The 20,364-nt window shown below is 44.4% G+C and overlaps 1 protein-coding gene across 4 annotated transcripts in view; it reads right to left on the reverse strand.

Annotated features, from left to right (window-relative positions):
- Positions 1-2,728: 2,728 nt before the first annotated feature.
- oip5 (opa interacting protein 5) overlaps positions 2,729-20,364 on the reverse strand; it is a 28,483-nt gene continuing 10,847 nt past the window's right edge. For all 4 annotated transcript variants that reach the window (XM_086003828.1, XM_086003832.1, XM_086003831.1 and 1 more), the window contains 4 exons: positions 15,993-16,059; positions 13,830-13,952; positions 8,194-8,275; positions 2,729-5,272 (listed from right to left, as the gene is read on the reverse strand). In XM_086003828.1, the coding sequence (XP_085859954.1) occupies positions 5,117-5,272; positions 8,194-8,275; positions 13,830-13,952; positions 15,993-16,059 (428 nt within the window). In that variant the 3' untranslated portion in view covers positions 2,729-5,116. The remainder of the gene's footprint in view (positions 5,273-8,193; positions 8,276-13,829; positions 13,953-15,992; positions 16,060-20,364) is intronic.

The following is a 20,364-nucleotide window of genomic DNA, read 5'->3' on the forward strand; positions in this document are numbered from 1 at the left end:
GAAGAAATAGTTCAGGTACAGTCGAGATACATTGCCACCAGGGGGAAAGACAGGACAAATAAAGTCAGAGCTCCCTGGATGACAAAAGAGATAGAGAATATGATGAAACAGAAAAAGAGCGTGCATGACAGATGTCAGGTTGCAAATACATCTGAGAATCGGGCTATATATAGGTCAGGGAGAAGTGAAAAAGAAAATAAGAGGGGCAAAGAGAGGGTATGAGAATAGAATGGAAGCCAATATAAAAGGTAATCCAAAAGTCTTCTATAGGCATATAAATATTAAAAGGGTAGTAAGAGGAGGGGTGGGGCCGATTAGGGACCAAAAAGGTGACCTATGCATGGAGGCAGAGGGTCTGGCTGAGGTACTAAACGAGTACTTTGCATCTGTCTTCACCAAGGAAGAGGATGCTGCCATAGACATAGTAAAAGGAGGTAGTGGAGATACTTGATATTGATAAAGGAGGTATTAGAAAGGCTGGCTGTACCATCACCAGGAGCGGATGGGATGCATCCTAGGATGCGGAGGGAATTGAGGGAGGAAATCACGGAGGTACTGGCCATAATATTCCAATCCTCCGTTAGATATGGGGGTGGTGCCAGAGGACTGGAAAATTGCAAATGTTACACCATTGTTCAAAAAAGGGTGTAAAGATAAACCCAGCAACTACAGGCCAGTCAGTTTGACCTCGATAGTGGGGAAGCTTTTAGAAACAGCAATCAGGGAAAAAATCAACAGTCACTTGGACAAGTGTGGATTAATTAAGGAAAGCCAGCACAGATTTGTTAAAGGCAAATCGCGTTTAACTAACTTGATTGATTTCTTTGATGAGATAACAGAGGGTTGATGAGGGCAATGTAGTTGATGTACTGTACATGGATTTCCAAAATGCATTCGACAAAGTGCCACATAATAGGTTTGCCAGCAAAGTTGAAGCCCATGGAACAAATTGGCTAAGTGACAGGAAACAGAGAGTAGTGGTGAACGGTTGTTTTTCAAACTGGAGGAAGGTGGACAGTGGTGTTCCCCAGGGGTCGGTTCTAGGACCACTGCTTTTCTTGATATATATTAATGACTTGGACGTGGGTGTACAGGGCACAATTTCAAAATTTGCAGATGACACAAAACTTGGAAGTATAGCGAACAGTGAGGAGAGTGATAGACTTCAGGAAGACATAGACAGGCTGGTGAAATAGGCAGACACGTGGCAGATGAAATTTTGAAAAGTTTGAAGTGATATTCTTTCTACCAAAATGTGAGGAGAGGACATATAAACTAAATGGTACAATCCTGAAGGGGGTGCACGAACAAAGGGACCTGGGGGCATGTGCACAAATCGTTGAAAGTGGCAGGATAGGATGAGAAAACAATTAAAAAGGCTTGCAGGATCCTGGGCTACATAAATAGAGGTATAGAGTACAAAAGTATGAAAATTATGATGAACCTGTATAAAACACTGGTTTAGCCCCAACTGGAGTAGTGTCTAAAATTCTGGGCACCGCACTTTAGGAAGGATGTGAAGGCCTTAGAGAGGGTGCAGAAAAGATTTATGAGAATGATTCCGGTAATGAGGGACTTCAGTTACATTGATAGACTGGAGAAGCTGGGGTTGTTCTCCTTGGAGCAGAGAAGAATGAGAGATTTGAGAGGTATTCAAAATCATGAGGGGTCTGGACAGAATAGGTAGAGGGAAACTGTTCCCATTGGCAGAAGGGTCGAGAACCAGAGGACACAGATTTAAGGCGATTGGCAAAAGAACCAAAGGAGACGTAAGAAAAAACTTTTTTACGCAGCGATTGGTTAAGATCTGGGATGCACTGCCTGAAAGAGTGGTGGAGGCAGATTCAATCATGGCTTTCAAAAGGGAGTTGGATAAGTATTTGAAGGAAAGAAATTTTCAGGGCTAAGGGGAAAGGGCAGGGGAGTGGGGCTAGCTGAAGTGCTCTTGCAGAGAGCTGGCACGGGCTTGAGGGGCCGAATGGCCGCCTTCCATGCTGTAACCATTCTATGATTCTATAACCACTGCAGCCATTGTAGCGATGGTGCTAGCTCAGAAATTCCAGGATATTGACCCAGCAATGACCAAAGAACAGTAATCTAGGGCCAAGGCAGGATGGCATCACTTGGATGGGAACATCATGGAGGTGACAGTATTCCTGTCACTAGCATTCATGGTCTTACTGCTCTTGTCCGTCACAGTACTGTAGTAGAATTTACAAGACAAATGCTTAATTTAAATTATTGGATAATTACATTTTTTTCCTTGCGGGAGAAAAGGACTTTGAATGATTAGGAAGAGACCAAAATTATACTCTTCTGGCTGTCGTGAAACCATTTTGTTTAAACCATGGCATCAGAAACTTCAGCCACCTTCTTGCCCTGACCTTCCTTCCAATTGGGTGCGTACGTGCACATAGTTGAGTCATTCCCTCAGACTTTTCACCACCATACATAGCTGTGTTCATGTCCTTTTGGTGCCTTTTCACTGCCTCACAGAGATTACTTTTGTATGTCCTGCACCACTTTTCACCATTCTAGCTCGTTAAAAATCCTGGTTGTAGCCATTAAACCCAGGACCTGCCCAATTAAGACAGCAAGCTGTATGCCAGACTCCATTTCTATCTGATCATTTCCCCGCCCTCCCATTCAATTCATTCTTATTAATTGGATCACTTATTGGCCAGTAACAGGCTCCTTCAGATGTTGATGGTCCAACCACACAGTTCCAGTATTTTAGATTTTTATTTCAGATTTCTAACAAGTGCAGTTTTTACTTTCATCACTTTATTTTCCAATCAGGGATTGGACAATGTTCTTCAGCTTATAACTTGCTTATCTTGTCAGCTATTTTGTAACTAAATTGTTCCATGAAAGTGTAAAAAGAATCCCAAGCAAATATACAAATAACAAAAAACTATACAACAGCACAAGATAATTACAGAACAACATAGATTACAAGGTGATTGAAAGGAGCATTTAATATTATGAAATTATGGGAGAGGGTAGATAGAAGCTGGGTCGGTTAAGGTAATTAAAACTATTTACTCGATTGCAGGGTAAACACCGACATGGACTAGTTGGGCCAAATGATCCGTTTCCACTGCAGATCTTAGACCTGCAGCAGTGTACAAATTCCCAGTTGGATTGTAGTCAGTGATATCCAGCCCCACTGTACCTTAGAAATATCCAAAAAATGGACTGAAGTTCCAGATTGCTAGCTGCCCTGTTACAGGTCCTCAAATCTGAAATTGCATCCAACATCCAGTTTGCATGGGCATTTTTCCTTCTGTGGGTTTGCTGGGTAGAATCCTTGGAAAATGACATGGGAGGTGTTGATATCACTCCTATGTCATTTACATAAGGCAAATGCTGCTGCCGACACAGAGGCTGCCCCAGGAAATGTACAATAACTGCACAGAGACAGGGACTTGGAGCCTAGGATCCCTACCATCAGGAAGGAGGAAAATCAGAGTTCTGGAGCCTCAAGTCTCCACCATCAGGGAATGCCTCATGCCAACTTGAGGAAAAATCAGCCCTGAGGAATTTACAAATCAGTTGCAGTTAAAATCCAAGGAACCCCAGCAACTTTGCTACCAAAGTTACACCAAGCCATGCAAGAGGCACCCTCTCTCCTCATGCAATATCCTGCAAGAAGCTGAGCTCTGTTAAAGGTCACTCTCATAGCCATAGCAAATTAACTCGACATCAGAGAGTGAGTGCTCACCACCTGGGGAGTCAGGGACACAGATTGAACCAATGGGGTGGTAGGACAACAGGCATTTAGTCCTATATTACAAATCCAAACCAGTTGAGGGACCAAATTGGAAGAATCACCCCAGTAATCTAAAAACACATGCCAAGAGTATCTGGAGCAAGAGACAGAAAAATACAACAGACACTGAACTTGCTCCATCCCATTTATTGCATGACTTGTTCATTATAATATATTGTAATTCCAACCAGAACAGGATCCTTAAAACAGTTAGTTCACTAATTTGGACAAAATTAAACAGAGTTCAAGACTCCACAGTTGGACTGTTAAGAGGTACAATGGAATCCCATTAGGTGATTGATTCAGACAGCAGTCCAGTCCAAGTGATAACCAAATGAGTGATGACTATCAGAAGATAGCAACGCCTGCTTTGTACTGCACGGCAGAACATTCACCAACACTTCAAACAGTGGTGCGGAAGGTTAATGCTATAAAATAAGTATTAGCACTTTCATTTTTTTCCTATCATTGTTCCAAGTGGATCACTGCCAGCTGTTTGAGGTGCTGGTGAGGAGCAAGAAGTACGGTTCGGCAGTGTTGGCACTGAGCCTTCCTCCAGATGCTTAAAGCTAACCAGTTTAAGGGTAATTAACAGCCCAGTAATAGTGCCTGTGCGGGTTAACAACTCGGGTAACTGTCTTTCAGCAATGGGGAATTAGCTCTAATCACTCACTGCACTGCTTCTTATAATGATTGCAACAATTCTACCAGGTGGGTTGTAGGTTTGGACAGTATGTTTTGATCATTGGAAGTGACTGATCACTACAAACAGCAATTGATATAGTGGGATTCCACTGTATATTGGTAATGTAATAGTGAAGCAGCTGGCCAACTTACTCTTTTAGCTCTGTGTTGAACATGATGTGGACACGAGCTGAGGTATGTTAGAGTTCTGAATACCAAATTACACTGACTGATGTGGACTTTATCTGGCATGGGGTTGTACTGTACAGGTGTATTACAGTCCTACATAGCAGGTTATATGGACTAATGTGGACTTGATTTAACCAGGTGTACTGCAGTTCTGAATATCAGATAGCAGGTTACCCTGACGTGGACTCAATCTGGCCAGGTGTTGGACTGTGCAGGTGTATTACAGTTCTGAATATCAGATAGCAGGTTACACAAACCAAATCTCACCACATGAGCATGACTGAAGGTCATGACTGAAGAAACAACTCCAAAATAGTGACACTTCCTCCACCAATTCAACCGTCAAACCTAACAATTTCAGAATTCCTTTGAAGAAAGTGAAGTTTCTTTTCCAAGACAGTCAAGTGCTTCAGCCGAGAGTGTGGGGTTAACTGTGGCCGTACCTCCGATGGCCCAAAGTGAAGCAAAACCCTAAACCCTGCAGTCAGGGTAGTTCTTCTCCGCTTTACGCCTGTGTTCCAAGTCAGGAACGCTGGTCCCTAGCTCACTCTCCTCTCCAACTAATGCATCCAACTTCTTCTCTGCTGCCATCAGTCGACAGTGTGCCACCACAATCTGCTTTTTCAACTGGAAGGTAGAAGGAAAGCAATCAGAAGGAAGTGCAATGCACAACAGGCAGAAACCAGCACATTCCCAGACACTGGCTAGTGCCAGGCAAGGTGGGAAAGACACACAACTGAATAGATATCCTAAAAGCAACACAAGACTACACAGTAAGCCACATTCACAGGAGGCCTTAGCTGCACACAGCAGTATACTGCATATTGCTGATAGTCATACAGTGAGGGGAGGAAAATAAGAGAAAACATTTAAAAAATACCAAAATTAATCATATTGGAAATATTAATCCAAGAACACTGCTTCGATGGTTAGTTGACTGAATGTTGATGCAATTAATTGATTTCATTAGTCCATTAATTTTTAACAGTTTTCCCTCTTGCTCGCCTCCCTTCACCCCCACCCCTGCAGTGCATCATGATCACCTCAAGTACATTTTAAAACTTGCAGAGGATACACAAGATCAGGATGCAAAAAAGCAAGGCATCGTTGAGGTGCCTACACACATACATCAGACTACACCAGGACAACCTGTGTCATGGCCTATTCAGCATAGGCCCTTCCTATCTGTTATGTCTGACATTGGTGATAGGTACTCGATTGCCTTGGCCTGAGCACATGGAGTTTGATAGTGCTGTTATCATTGTATTGTGTATAGGTATTCGATTGCTTTTGCCTGGGAGTGTGTGTGGAGCAGCCATTAAAAAGCAACATGAACTGAACTCTGCTTACGGCCTCTGGATTATCTTTGCAAACGCAACACTATCCATATCTAACAGTCCAGTGTTGCATCGAATGGTCCCATTGTGGGATGAAGGACTGTAGCTTAATGGCCTCTCCTAGCACCTGGTAGTCTTACTTAGATCACTGAGGTTCCCAATGATTAAGTTTGAATTATACTGCAACCACTTTGAAGCTCTTCATTTCTTACAAATGTAAGTGCAATTTTGCACATCTGTTGTCGTATTTTCTTAAGATTTAGAACATGGAGACATTGAACACAACATTACGTCGAGGGCATCCTGAAACCCATCGTACAGGGAACCCCCAGCTTCTGTCGCGACACTACAGACTTCTTACAGAAACTCAGCACCCACGGACCAGTTGAACCAGGAACACTCCTCGCCACGATTGACATCTTGGCACTCTACACCAGTATCCCCCACGATGACGGCATCACTGCAACAGCCTCAGTACTCAACACCAACAACAGCCAATCTCCAGACGCCATCCTACAACTCATCCACTTCATCCTTGACCACAATGTCTTCACCTTCGACAACCAGTTCTTTACCCAAACACACGGAACAGCCATGGGGACCAAATTCACACCCCAATACGCCAACATCTTCATGCACAAGTTCGAGCAAGACTTCTTCGCTGCACAGGACCACCAACCAACGCTATACACCAGACACATCGACGGCATTTTCTTCCTATGGACCCACGGCGAAGAATCACTGAAAAGACTACACGATAACATCAAGTTCCACCCCACCATCAAACTCACCATGGACTACTCCTCAGAATCGGTTTCATTCTTGGACACACAAATCTCCATCAAAGACGGACACCTCAGCACTTCACTCTACCGCAAGCCCACGGACAACCTCACCATGCTCCACTTCTCCAGCTTCCACCCTAACCACGTTAAAGAAGCCATCCCCTATGGACGAGCCTTGCGAATACACAGGATCTGCTCAGACGAGGAGGAACGCGATGGACACCTACAGACGCTGAAAGACGCCCTCGTAAGAACGGGATATGAGGCTCAACTCGTTGATCGACAGTTCCGCCGGGCCACAGCGAAAAATCGCATAGACCTCCTCAGAAGACAAACACGGGACACAACCAACAGAGTACTCTTCGTCGTCCAGTATTTCCCCGGAGCAGAGAAACTACGCCATGTTCTTCGCAGCCTTCAACATGTCATCGATGACGACGAACACCTCGCTAAGGCCATCCCCACGCCTCCATTACTCGCCTTCAAACAGCCGCCTAACCTCAAACAGACCATCGTCCGCAGCAAATTACCCAGCTTTCAGGAGAACAGCGACCTCGACACCACACAACCCTGCCACGGCAACCTCTGCAAGACATGCCAGATCATCAACACAGATACCATCATCACACGTGAGGACACCACCCACCAGGTACATGGTACATACTCATGTGACTCGGCCAACGTTGTCTACCTCATACGTTGCAGGAAAGGATGCCCCGGAGCATGGTACATCGGTGAGACCATGCAGACACTGCGACAACGGATGAACGTACATCACACAACAATCACCAGGCAGGAGTGTTCCCTCCCAGTCGGGGAACACTTCAGCAGTCAAGGACATTCAGCCGCCGATCTTCGGGTAAGCATTCTCCAAGGCGGCCTTCGAGACACACGACAACGCAAAATCGTCGAGCAGAAACTGATAGCCAAGTTCCGCACCCATGAGGACGGCCTCAACCGGGATCTTGGGTTCATGTCACGCTACATGTAACCCCACCTGACGTAGAGTCATCCAGACTCGAGTCGTCGTTGGCTTGTTCTCTCTACACAGATGCGGCCGGACCTGCTGTGATTTCCAGCAAAAAAAAATTGTTTGTTTTTTGTTTTTCATACAGACCCCAGCATCTGCAACATTTGACCCCTTGTGACCCCACCTCATTGTTCTTTGATGTAATGTTTTCCTGACTGACCTGTTTGGACACCATCCACACCTTTGATTGCTGTGATTATCTCTCTGCCGAGGTGTGATAAAGGGCAGTTAGAAAGATTACCTGTAATCATCTGGCAGTGCTCTCTGACTATATATGCTGTGTCTATATGCCTCTCTTCACTTCACCTGACGAAGGAGCAGCGCTCCGAAAGCTTGTGATTTCAAATAAAACTGTTGGACTATAACCTGGTGCTGTGCGACTTCTCACAACATTACCTCTCCTACATGCTGGGTTAAGCACAGTGGTTCAAGGTTCAGGGCTGAGGCTTCCACCAGAGAATTGCTCTGCAACATGTAGCTGAAAGATGAAATAGTTACACACAAGGATCAGTGGAATTTGCAGCCATGTTTCAAAGAACAAATGCACTTGAATTTATTCCTGGGGCATCCCAAATCATTACAACCAACAAGTTCCTTTTGAAATGTAGTCACTGTTACATAGGCAGTCAATTAAGTGCACAGCAAGGACCCGCAAAAAGCAAATTAGAGATCAGTTAGTGTGTTTTGTCATGATGTTGGTTGAGGAAAGAACACCAGAACTCCCCTTCTCTTTAAAAACTATGGGATCTTTTACACCCACATGAACAGGCCATATTTTTACATAGAATTTCACACCTCACTTGAAGGACGGCACTTCAGACAGTGCAGCACTCCCTCAGTACTGCACTGGTGTCAGCCTAGATTATGTGCTCAAGTCTCAAGTGGGGCTTGAACCCATAAACTTTGATTCAGACATGAATGCTACTATCGGAGCCAAGCTATTGCTTATTGCCAGCCCTTCATAAATTAGCCAGTACACATCACAACTGCTTACAACAATACAACAGATGTGCAAAATTGCACTGTTATATTTGTAAGAAATGATCAGCCATGATCTCATTGAATGGCGGAGCAGGCTCGAAGGGCCGAATGGCCTACTCCTGCTCCTATCTTCTATGAAGAGCTTCAAAATGGTTGCAATATAATTCAAACTTAATCACTGGGAACCTCAGTGATCTAAGTAAGACTACCAGGTGTTAGGGCAGGTGGTGTGTCGTAACTGCAGCACGGGGAGTTTGTGGAGAGCATCGCGATCCCGAACAACCACGTCTGCAGTAAATGTCTGCAACTCGAGGAACTTCGACTCAGGATTGTTGAGCTGGAGTATGAGCTGCAGATATTGCGATGCATCAAGGAGGGGGAGAGTTACCTGGACACTTTGTTCCAGGAGGCAGTCACACCCTTTAGGTTAAGTAGTACTTTAGGGTTCGTCAGTGGTCAGGGACAGGACGGTGTGACTGCGAGTCAGGAAGGTATGGGGACCCAGGATGTAGTGATGGAGGAGCCTCAGCCTGGATCTTGTCCAACAGGTACAAGGTACTTTCTACCTGTATGGATGAGGAAAAGGACTGCAGGGAGGATGGGCAAACTGACCACGGCACTGTAGTACAGGGGGCCATCCAAGTCAGGGGAGAAGGAAGGAATGTGGTAGTACTGTAGTAGGGGACAGTATAGTCAGGGGGATAGATACTGTTCTCTGCAGCCACGAAAGAGAGTCCCGAAGGCTGTGTTGCCTGCCCGGTGCCAGGGTTAAGGATATCTCCTCGCGGCTGGAGAAGAACTTGGAGTTGGAGGGGAAGGATCCAGTTGTCGTGGTCCACGTAGGAACCAACAACATAGGTAGAACTTAGAATGAGGTTCTGCCGAGGGAGTTTGAGGAGCTAGGGTCTAAATTAATAAGCAGAACCACAAGGGTAATAATCTCTGGATAACTACCTGAGCCACGAGCTAATTGGCATAAGGTCAAGCAGATCAGAGTTAAATGCATGGCTCAAAGAATGGTGTGGGAAAAAGGGGTTTCAATTCATGGGGCACTGGCACCAGCACTGGGGAAAGAGGCAGCTGTTCCGTCAGAACGGGCTCCATTTATACCGGGCTGGGACCAGCGTCCTGGCAAATCAAATAATATGGGCTGTAGATAGGGCTTTAAACTAAAAAGTGGGGGGGGGGGGGGGGGGTTGGTCAGGTGAGGGGAAATTTAGAAATCTAAAGAGAAAGGTCAAGGCAATAGAGCAGTGTAGAGATTTGGGTAAAAATATGCAGAGTGTAACAGGAAGGGACAGAGTTTAACGGTAGCAGTGCAGCAGAGAATAATGTCAAAGTAGGGAATAATGGTAAAAATTTTAAATTAAAGGCTCTTTATCTGAATGCACGAAGCATTCGTAACAAGATAGACAAACTAATGGCACAAATAGAGATAAGTTGGTTTGATCGAATAGCCATTACAGAGACGTGGCTGCAAGGTGGCAAGGTTGGGAACTAAATGTTCCAGGGTACTTGGCGTTTCAAAAAGACAGGCAGAATGGAAAAGGTGGGGGAGTAGCCCTGATAATAAAGGATGACATAGGGACAGTAGAGAGAAAGGATCTCGGCTCGGAAGATCAGGAAGTAGAATCAGTCTGGGTGGAGATAAGGAATAACAAGGGGCAGAAAACACTGGTAGGAGTAGTATATCGGCCCCCTAACAGTAGCTATACCGTTGGACAGAATATTAATCAAGAAATAGTAGGAGCTTGCAACAAAGGTAATGCAATAATCTTGGGGGACTTTAATCTTCATATAGACTGGACAAATCAAATTGGCAAAGGTAGTCTGGAGGACGAGTTCATGGAATAGAAACATAGAAGATAGGAGCAGGAGTAGGCCATTCGGCCCCTCGAGCCTGCTCGGCCATTCAGAGATCATGGCTGATCATCCAAATTCAGTACCCTGTCCCTGCCTTCTCCCCATATCCCTTGATCCCTTTAGCCTTAAGAAATATATCCAACTCCTTCTTGAATATATTTAACGACTGGCCTCCACCGCCCTCTGTGGCAGAGAATTCCACAGGTTCACCACTCTCTGGGTGAAGAAATTCCTTCTCATCTCAGTCCTAAATGGCTTACCCCTTATCCTTAGACTATGACCCCTGGTTCTGGACTCCCCAGCCATCAGAAACATCCTTCCTGCATCTAGTCTGTCCAGGCCTGACAGAATTTTATAGGTTTCAATGAGATCCCCTCTCAATCTTCTAAACTCCAGTGAGTATAAGCCCAATTGACACAATCTCTCCTCATACGTCATTCCTGCCATCCCAGGTATCAGCCTGGTGAATCTTCGCTGCACTCCTTCCATGGCAAGAACGTCCTTCCTCAGATAAGGATGCATTCAGGAGTTTCCTAGAACAATACATCATGGAACCAACCAGGGAACAGACTATTTTAGATCTTGTATTGTGTAATGAGACAGGGTTAATTAGCAATCTCATAGTAAAGGGATTGACAGGGTAGATGCTGAGAGGTTGTTTCCCCTGGCTGGAGTGTCTAGAACTAGGGGGCATAGTCTCAGGATAAGGCCATTTAAGACAGAGATGAGGAGGAATTTCTTCACTCAGAGGGTTGTGAATCTTTGGAATTCTCTGCCCCAGAGGGCTGTGAATGCTGAGTCTGAGTATATTCAAGGCTAAGATTGATAGATTTTTGGACTCTAGGGGAATCAAGGGATATGGAGATCGGGCGGGAAAGTGGACTTGAAGTTGATGATCAGCCACGATCTTATTGAATGGCCTACTCCTGCTCCTATTTCTTATATTATGTTCTTAAATGAAAGTAACTCAGGCCTCCTATGATCCTACAGCTAAAAACTAAGAAACTAACATTGAAGCAGGGAGTCACCAAAGACTGATACTCAGCAAAAGATACTGGACTCTAACGGAAGCTGCCTAACCTGGTAAAAAGGGACAATGATTGGCCGCTGGAATAACTACATTCGCCCACCCCTTGGAAACATTGACCAGATAAATTTCATGCGAGGAGTAATGGCAAAGAAAATTATCCTAGAGGTGTAAAAAGAGCAGCATTGGCAGAAGTAAATGCAAAATACAAGAGAAATCTAGGTCCAAGGGAAATAGTGGAGGTAATCTAAAATGAAAGGAGAGCACCCGAGATTATTGGAAGTTAAGAGGGAGCCACTCAAGTTGCACCAGAATTAGAAGAACTGGGACTTAAGCACATTAAATTCCAGTTTTTAATATGCATTATTATAGGCTTAAAGAAACTAGATGTACAAGAGAGGCAAACCCTCAGTTATTACGAACATAGGAACAGGGTTAGTCCATTCAGCCCCTTGAGCCTGTTTCGCCATTCAATGAGATTATGGCTGATCTGCATCCTAATTCCATTTTCTTGCCTTGGCTCCATATTCCTTCATACCCATGGCTAGCAAAAATCTATCGATCGCAGATTTAAAATTATTGATTGAGCTAGCATCTAGTGCTTTTTGTGGGAGAGAGTTCCACACTTCTACCACCCTTTGCGTGAAGAAGTGTTTCCTAACTTCTCTCCTGAATGGCCTGGCTCTGATTTTAAGGTTATGTCCCCTAGTCCTAGACTTCCCCATCAGCCGAAAAAGTTTCTATCGAACCTATCAATTCCTTTCAAAATCCTAAAAACCTCACTCAAATCATCCCTTAGCCTTCTATATTCCAGGGAATACGAGGTACCACATCCCAAGTTGATCAATGGGTTTTTAAACTCTTCAGAAAATGAAACACCAAAATTGACTGAGCTAGCCTGTCCCACACAAGAGAGTTCCTATCCAATGCTGGATTTGTCAAGGCAGAGATGGCCTGTCGCACAACCCTGTATTTGTATTAAATCCCTAGAACACGGTTTTCAACTTGGATCAAAAATTCTCACTGTTGAAAGCCTTAGTTAGGGAATTGAAGGGGAGGGAGAGCAATCTAACTGTTTTCAACCCTTTCTGGATGGATTCCAATTAAAGGAACAAATCTGTTAAACCCATTTTGACCATGGCATTCTAACCACTTAATAATGCAGATATAAACTCCATCTCTGGTACAAAAACAGGACCGTACTACACTGGAATAAACCATGAATTTCAGATCAGAATTATAGGAACTGGATTTACTGCTGTCCGGGAAGGCAAGTGCTGTGAGGAGCACCCCTAAAGGTATTTGATGTCTCATCAGTTCTGTGATATAATGGTCAATATCACCCCTTGCTCCAATTCACAAAGTATCCTTCACTAGCCCCCCTCATTTCAAATTCAGAATGGGGCATGGGGAGCAGGTAGAAGCTAGCAAGGGTTATGCAGTACAGTTGTGCGTGAGCTGAAATTTATGCAAGGTGGAGCTTCGGAGTCTGGAGAGGAGAAGTGACAATGCATGGTTAAGGGTTTTGGCAGTGGTCAGCTGAGGGTCAAACAGGACACCGCTCCGGAAGAGAAGGTCAATGAGTATTGGGCCAAGGAGAGCAAAAGGTTTTGATCTTTGAGATAATTGAAAGCTCCCCAGACGTGACGTTGAAGTTATGGATAAATAGGGAGTTCAAGTGATTGCGAGGGGGGAACTGCGAGGCAGATCGCACACCCGCCCCCCCAAAGTTGTCAGAAAAGATATGGCACGGTGCTACATAAATTTAAGTATCATTTATAATGAAGCAATTTCTGTTGGGTACCCATAACCGAACCAGGTTGACTCATTATACCAAGCTCTAGAATCTTCCAAAATCCTTCTGTCATGCCATCTTCATCCCACTATGAAACACCTTTTGGCTCCATCCCATCTCCTTCCTGCTCTCTATCTGCATTTTACCTCCACTCTATCAAGTGCTTTGAGATGTCTGTGCACGAGTGCTATTGGAAAGCAAATTTGTTAATGCTCCCTAAAGATTTCACGTAGGATCTTTATAGAGCCATTCTGGGCTGGATTTAAACCCAGGTCCCAAAGATTAAAGAATAGGTGCATTAGTGTGCATATATTGCTCTCTACTGTGCATGGACCTCAGTGCAACAGTGCCGCTGTCTCTACTTACCAGTGAAAGGCTCCCTTGTCCAAACAGTACAGTCCACGCAGGTGAGACAAAAACTCTGTTGTAGAGAAAGGAACAATCCCCACATTGGCTCTGCAGAAGCTGCAGTACAGTGACTTGTAAAGGCTATAAACAAAGAACATTACATAGGAGTGGAAACGACACCTTCAAACAACTTCACATTACTAACAAATTGCTGTCTCTAGTTGTAAAGTCTCATTCCAGTGCATTTCAACCTCAAGCCATAAATGTCTTATGCAGTTTTATTTCAAACAATGTTAAACATTAGAAAGTTGTGCAGATATTAAGACAGCAGAAACTGTAATTGGGATTTCCATTTCTCCCCCACCCCATTTTCTCCACAAGGCTTGTGCTACCTGTCCCGACTCCACATGCTCGTCATGACTGAACTCCTGAAAGTTTATTGCTTAAGATCACAGGATTGGGGGTAATATTCTGGCATGGATAGAGGATTGGCTATCTAACAGAAGGCAGAGAGTTGGGATAAATGGTTCATTCTCAGACTGGCAATCAGTAACTAGTGGTGTTCCGCAGGGGTCAGTGCTGGGTCCCCAACTCTTTACAATCTATATTAACGATTTGGAGGAGGGGACCGAGTGTAACATATCAAAGTTTGCAGATGATACTAAGATGGGAGGGAAAATAGTGAGTGAGGAGGACATAAAAAACCTGCAAGGGGACATAGACAGGCTAAGTAAGTGGGCAGAGATTTGGCAGATGCAATACAATACTGGAAAGTGTGAGGTTATGCACTTTGGCAGGAAAAATCGTAGAGCAAGTTATTATCTTAATGGCAAGAAACTGGAAAGTACTGAAGTACAAAGGGATCTGGGGGTCCTGGTGCACAAAACTCAAAAGGTTAGTATGCAGGTGCAGCAAGTGATTAAGAAGGCCAATGGAATGTTGGCTTTCATTGCTAGGGGGATAAAATATAAAAATAGGGAGGTATTGCTTCAGTTGTACAAGGTATTGGTGAGACCGCACCTGGAATACTGCATACAGTTTTGGTGTCCATACTTAAGAAAAGACATACTTGCTCTCGAGTCAGTACAAAGAAGGTTCACTCGGTTAATCCCGGGGATGAGGGGATGGACATATGAGGAGAGGTTGAGTAGATTGGGACTCTACTCATTGGAGTTCAGAAGAATGAGAGGCGATCTTATTGAAACATATAAGATTGTGAAGGGGTTGGATCGGGTGGATGCGGGGAGGATGTTCCCGATGATGGGTGAAACTAGAACTAGGGGGCATAGTCTTAGAATAAGGGGCTGCTCTTTCAAAACTGAGATGAGGAGGAACTACTTCACTCAGAGGGTGGTAGGTCCATGGAATATGCTGCCCCAAAAAGCTGTAGAAGCTACATCATTACATAAATTTAAAACAGAAATAGAGAGTTTCCTAGAAGTAAAGGGAATTAAGGGTTACGGGGAGCGGGCAGGAATTTGGACATGAGTCCAGGTTCGGATCGGACATGGCCCTGTGGGTAGCGGAGCGGGCCCAGGGGCCGTGTAGCCTGATCCTGCTGCTATTTCGTGTGTCTAATTCTGTTAGATTCAGGAGATGGTTCTGTGATAATAGATTGGCGGTTAGGATCAGATCAGCCATGATCTTATTGAATGGCGGAGCAGGCTCGAGGGGCCGATTGGCCTACTCCTGCTCCTATTTCTTATGTTCTCAGTTTCTCTCTCCACAGATGCTGCCTGACCCGAGTATTTCCAGTATTTTCTGTTTTTATTAATTCATTTTTTGGTAGTATTGATTGAGGGAATGTTAGCCACGCAAGAGAACCCTCTGCTTCTCTCAAATAGGGCAGTAGAACCTTTAAAAACCATCTGCTGTATTTTTCTGCATTGATGCTACTCACCCTAGTAATCTGAAACTATATGTAGTATTACATAATTTTGAACCTCAGCTATCAAATATGTACAACTGGAATTATAAAAACAGACATTGGCTCCCATTTATCCCAAAATCTAGGTAGACTACTGGAATTCTGATAAGCTACAATTTGAAATTTCAGCAAACCGGCTGCCTCTACCATTACACTGGAGAGATAGTAGAAGCATAGAGTTTGGAAAACCACCTGGACTGAATGTAGTCAGTCTAAAATGCCATTAAGTGTACAGAGAAGCCTTATGTACTCACCATTCAGACAGTGACCCTTCACACCCTATTAAGATGGTGGGATCCAGTTCCACATTCTCAGTCACCCCTGGAACCAAGAGAGCAGAAATGGGAGTTTTCTGTTAATGAGAGGAGATATTGGCAACTGGTGAGAAGGATTCAGTTGCCCGGTGGGATTGTGGAGCCATGTGTGCTCAGGAATGGCAAAGTGGGGTTCTCCACATTCTCATTATTTCAGAAATAATTCCCAGTAAAGAGGAGAAATGTTATTACCTTGTGCTTTACAAAGACCAAATGTCTAGCCAATGCTTACAGCCATAGAGACTAAGACACTGGAATGGGGGCAGACACCTAGGACCCGCCACATTTTAAATTTTCCATAGAACATCGGCTCGTGATCTCATTTCTACAGCCAGATCCTCTGCAGTAGTTTTTCCTAAACTTACTGCAATACATGGATCACTATATTGCAGGTAAGTTCTCATTATATTTCTAGCATCTTGCAGAAAAGCCATCATGTCTTTGTCGATAGTTATTCCAGAAGACCAAACCATGGATGAGGCTCATCAATGCCTAAAGCAGCCCAAGCACCAGAATACAGTCCTTCATTTCCAAACCAACCAGGAAATATTTATCACCTGGACCAGGCCTCACTAACTGCCCCGGCTCTTTGTAACATCTTCCACCCACAAAAGGTCAGCCGACTGCCTTTTCCTCTTCCCTCATCTGTAAGCCCCATTTCACTCCCTCCACTGCAGGTTTTTCCTCCTGCTCCCTCGCCCCAGTCCTCCATGAAGTTTACCATGTACTCGGAGTACCAATTTCCTTTTTCAGGGCCCACGCTTACAATTCATCCTCTAGCATTGTCCCTACCCATTTCAAAGCCAGCAATACAAGCCCTTCTACCTTCAACTATTGCCCTCTCTGACTTGCCCTTACTTTCCAACATCCTGAATGCTCTTATGCAACCCAACTGCGTGCCACCTTTTACCACTTCCTACACAGTCTGACCAACCCAAAGCATCACCACTGCCATCTTGTATGACTATAACCGTAGATCTGTCCCTCAATTCTCTGGTGATTTCAACGAGTGGTGTCTACTCCATTCTCTATGAACTTTCCACATTGCACCCCATGGAATCACTCTTGTACTTCCACCTCTGGCTTGGTTTAGGTGAATCCCGTCCCATGCATACAACTGTCTCCATCTCCAAATCCCGAAGTCCCAGGAAACCCTACCTTCAACACCTTCTCTCAAGTAACACTTGTATGTCTAAACAGCTTCTCCCCAATTGGCCCAGCACATAGCACCAGAAGTAATCCTGTGATTACAATCCTCAAGGTCGTACTCCTCAATCTAAAACCTATCTCAAGCTCTAAGATTTTGATTCCATTTTTACTTGTGGTTAATTCCCATATGAACCATGGCTTCTGACTCCTCTCCCTCTATTATTCCATTACATCCCTTACCGTGGCACTTGGAAGGCAACAAACCATTATGAACATTCAATCACAGTTGCAAGAGGCCTATCCCCAACTGTCACCCATAAACACGTGCCTGTTGTTATGGGCATCTTCATCTTTTCTGCTCCCGCCCCCAGCAATGGGCAACCATTTTCTCCAGTGCTGCTTGTGACCTTCCCTCTATTAATGCTCTTGTCCACATCACAGGCATCCAACACTATAGACAATTTTGGACTCAGGATCTCCGTACCTACTCTTCCTGCTTCCTCTTCTAGATGATCAGCCAACCTGCCCCCTCTGCTCTACCTGGGAGGAAGTAATGTACATTCCAGAACCTCTTCCTCATGTGTGCTCACAAACTGAACTAGAGCAAGTCCACCTGAAGACATTTCTTTTATTTGTGGTTGTCCTGGACACCCAGCTTCACACAGTACATCGCTGCCTTTCCAGTCTAGAGCACATAGGCCTAGTCTACTCAATCTGTCCTCAAAGGACAATCCCCCCTTCTCAGGAACCAGTCTGGTGAACCTTCGTTGTACTCCCTCTATGGCAAGTATATCCTTCCTTAGGTAAGGAGACCAAAATTTTACACAGTACACCAGGTGTGGTTTCACCAAGGCCCTATACAATTGCAGCAAGACATCTTCACTCTTAGCCTTCATTACAAGAGGATTTGAGTATAACATACCATGTGCTTTCCTAATTGCTTGCTGTACCTGCAGGTTTACTTTCAGTGGTTCGTGTACAAGGACACCCAGGTCCCTCTGAACACTAACATTGCCCAATCTCTCACCATTTAAAAAGTACTCCGCTTTTCTATTTTTCCTACCAAAGTGGATAACTTCACATTTCTCCACATTATATTCCATTTGCCATATTCTTGCCCAGTCACTTAGCCTGTCTATATCCCCTTGAAGCCTCCTTGCATCCTCCTCACAACTTACATTCCCACCCAGCTTTGTAACATCAGCAAACCTGGATATATTACATTTGGTCACCTCATCCAAATCATTGATGGAGATTGTGACTAGCTGAGGCCCAAGCACTGATCCTTGCGGTACCCCACTAGTTACAGTCTGCCAACCCAAAAATGACCCGTTTATTTCTACACTGTTTTCTGTCCTAACCAATCATCAATCCATGCTAGTATATTAACCCCAATCCCATGAGCCCTAATTTTGTTTAATAATCTCTTGTGTGTCACCTTATCAAATGCCTTCTGAAAATCCAAATACACATCCACTGGTTCCCCCTTATCTGTTTCTGCTAGCTACAACCTCAAAAAACCCTAACAGATTTGTCAAACAATGATTTCCCTTTCATAAATCCGTGTTGACTCTGCCCAATCCTATTATTATTTTCTAAGTGCCCTGTTACCACATCCTTAATAATAGATTCTAGCATTTTCCCTACTACTGATGTCAGGCTAACTGGTCTGTAGTTTCCCGTTTTGTCTCTCCCCCCTTTCTTAAATAGTGGGGTTACATTTGCTACCTTCCAATCTGCAGGAACCGTTCTAGAATCTATGGAATTTTGGAAAATGACAACAAATGCATCCACTATCTCTATAGTCAACTCTTTCAAAACCCTAGGATGTAGGCCATCAGGTCCAGGGGATTTATCAGCTTTCAGTCTCATTAATTTCTCCAGTACTACTTTTTTACAAATACTAATTGTTAAGTATGTGTGTTGTATTGAACAATTAACACAAAGACTTAAACGTATAACTCAAACAGGTCTTTACTGGTTGGAGGTAGGGACTATACATAGGTCTTTACTTCATGCCCACAGGCGGGAACTGAGGGGGATCAGTACCCACAGTACTATTTATACCCCTATGGCCAGGAGTGGTACTGCGTATCACTACGCCCAACAAGTAGTGCAGTCCTGTCCATAGGTTCAAAGTAGCACACATATTACATACACAACATTCCTCCCTTCCTAGCTTTACAGTCATCTCCCCATTTAACATAACGTAATAACATATATACATATATAACTTCAGGTTTACATAACAGAATAACATAGATACATAGATAACTTCATGTCAAAACAGATCACAGATTCAGTCTCTGCGGAAAACAGTTCACAGATTCAATCTCTGTGGTGGAGTCGGTTCACGTTGCTGGAGTGACTCATTCAATAGTCCTTCCATGGATTTAACAGTTTGAACTTCCGAACTGAATTGGCTCCGTTCGGAGGGACCACGTGTGTGATCTGGTAGAGGTAATAATGGTTCAGATGGGTCATCTTCTGTTTCGACTTTTCCTTTTCTGCTTCTTGGAGACTCTCTGGGCTCCACTGTCAGCTGCCAGCTGCATGCGCAGTTCCTCCTTCTCTCCCTCCTTTTTCCGTAGTAGAGCCACCTTCTCCCGATGTTCCGTAGACTTTCGGTGCTCCTCCATGATTTCTGTATGGTGGGAGTCGAAGTTACAAGTTGGGCAGGACAGGACATAGTAATATTCGGTGTCGTCCTGATCTAGGCCAGCGAGAGGGTCTTCTATTTCCTCCATACCCAGCTGGGCGTTAGCCAGCTTTTGTTCCAAGTCCAGACATCTTTCCTGAAGAGACTTCTTCATGCGTACCTCTTCATCCAGCTTTTTCTGGGCTTTCAGCAAGTCGTTTACTAATGACCTCATTTGAGATTTTACTACTTCAACTTCTTTTGGAGATTGATTGATCGGACTATTCAATCCCTCTACCGGAGCAGCTGTTTCAGCGGTCTGTTGTTCTACGTTGACGTGAGTCAGCGTACTTTTGGCATCCAAGGGCTGCTCTGTTGCAGTCATCTCAGTCTGTGTTGCCACCTCAGCTCTTCCAATAACCTTTGAGAGCTCCGAACCCCTTTCGTTTGAATATTGAAGTTCGTGTTCAAGTTTTTCCCATTTCAGAGTCCTGTCCTTCAGCATATGCAGGAGTTGGCTGACCG

Source organism: Somniosus microcephalus, chromosome 12, assembly GCF_052327205.1.
Source record: "Somniosus microcephalus isolate GS21.2 chromosome 12, FLI_Smic_1.0, whole genome shotgun sequence".
NCBI lineage: Eukaryota > Metazoa > Chordata > Chondrichthyes > Squaliformes > Somniosidae > Somniosus > Somniosus microcephalus.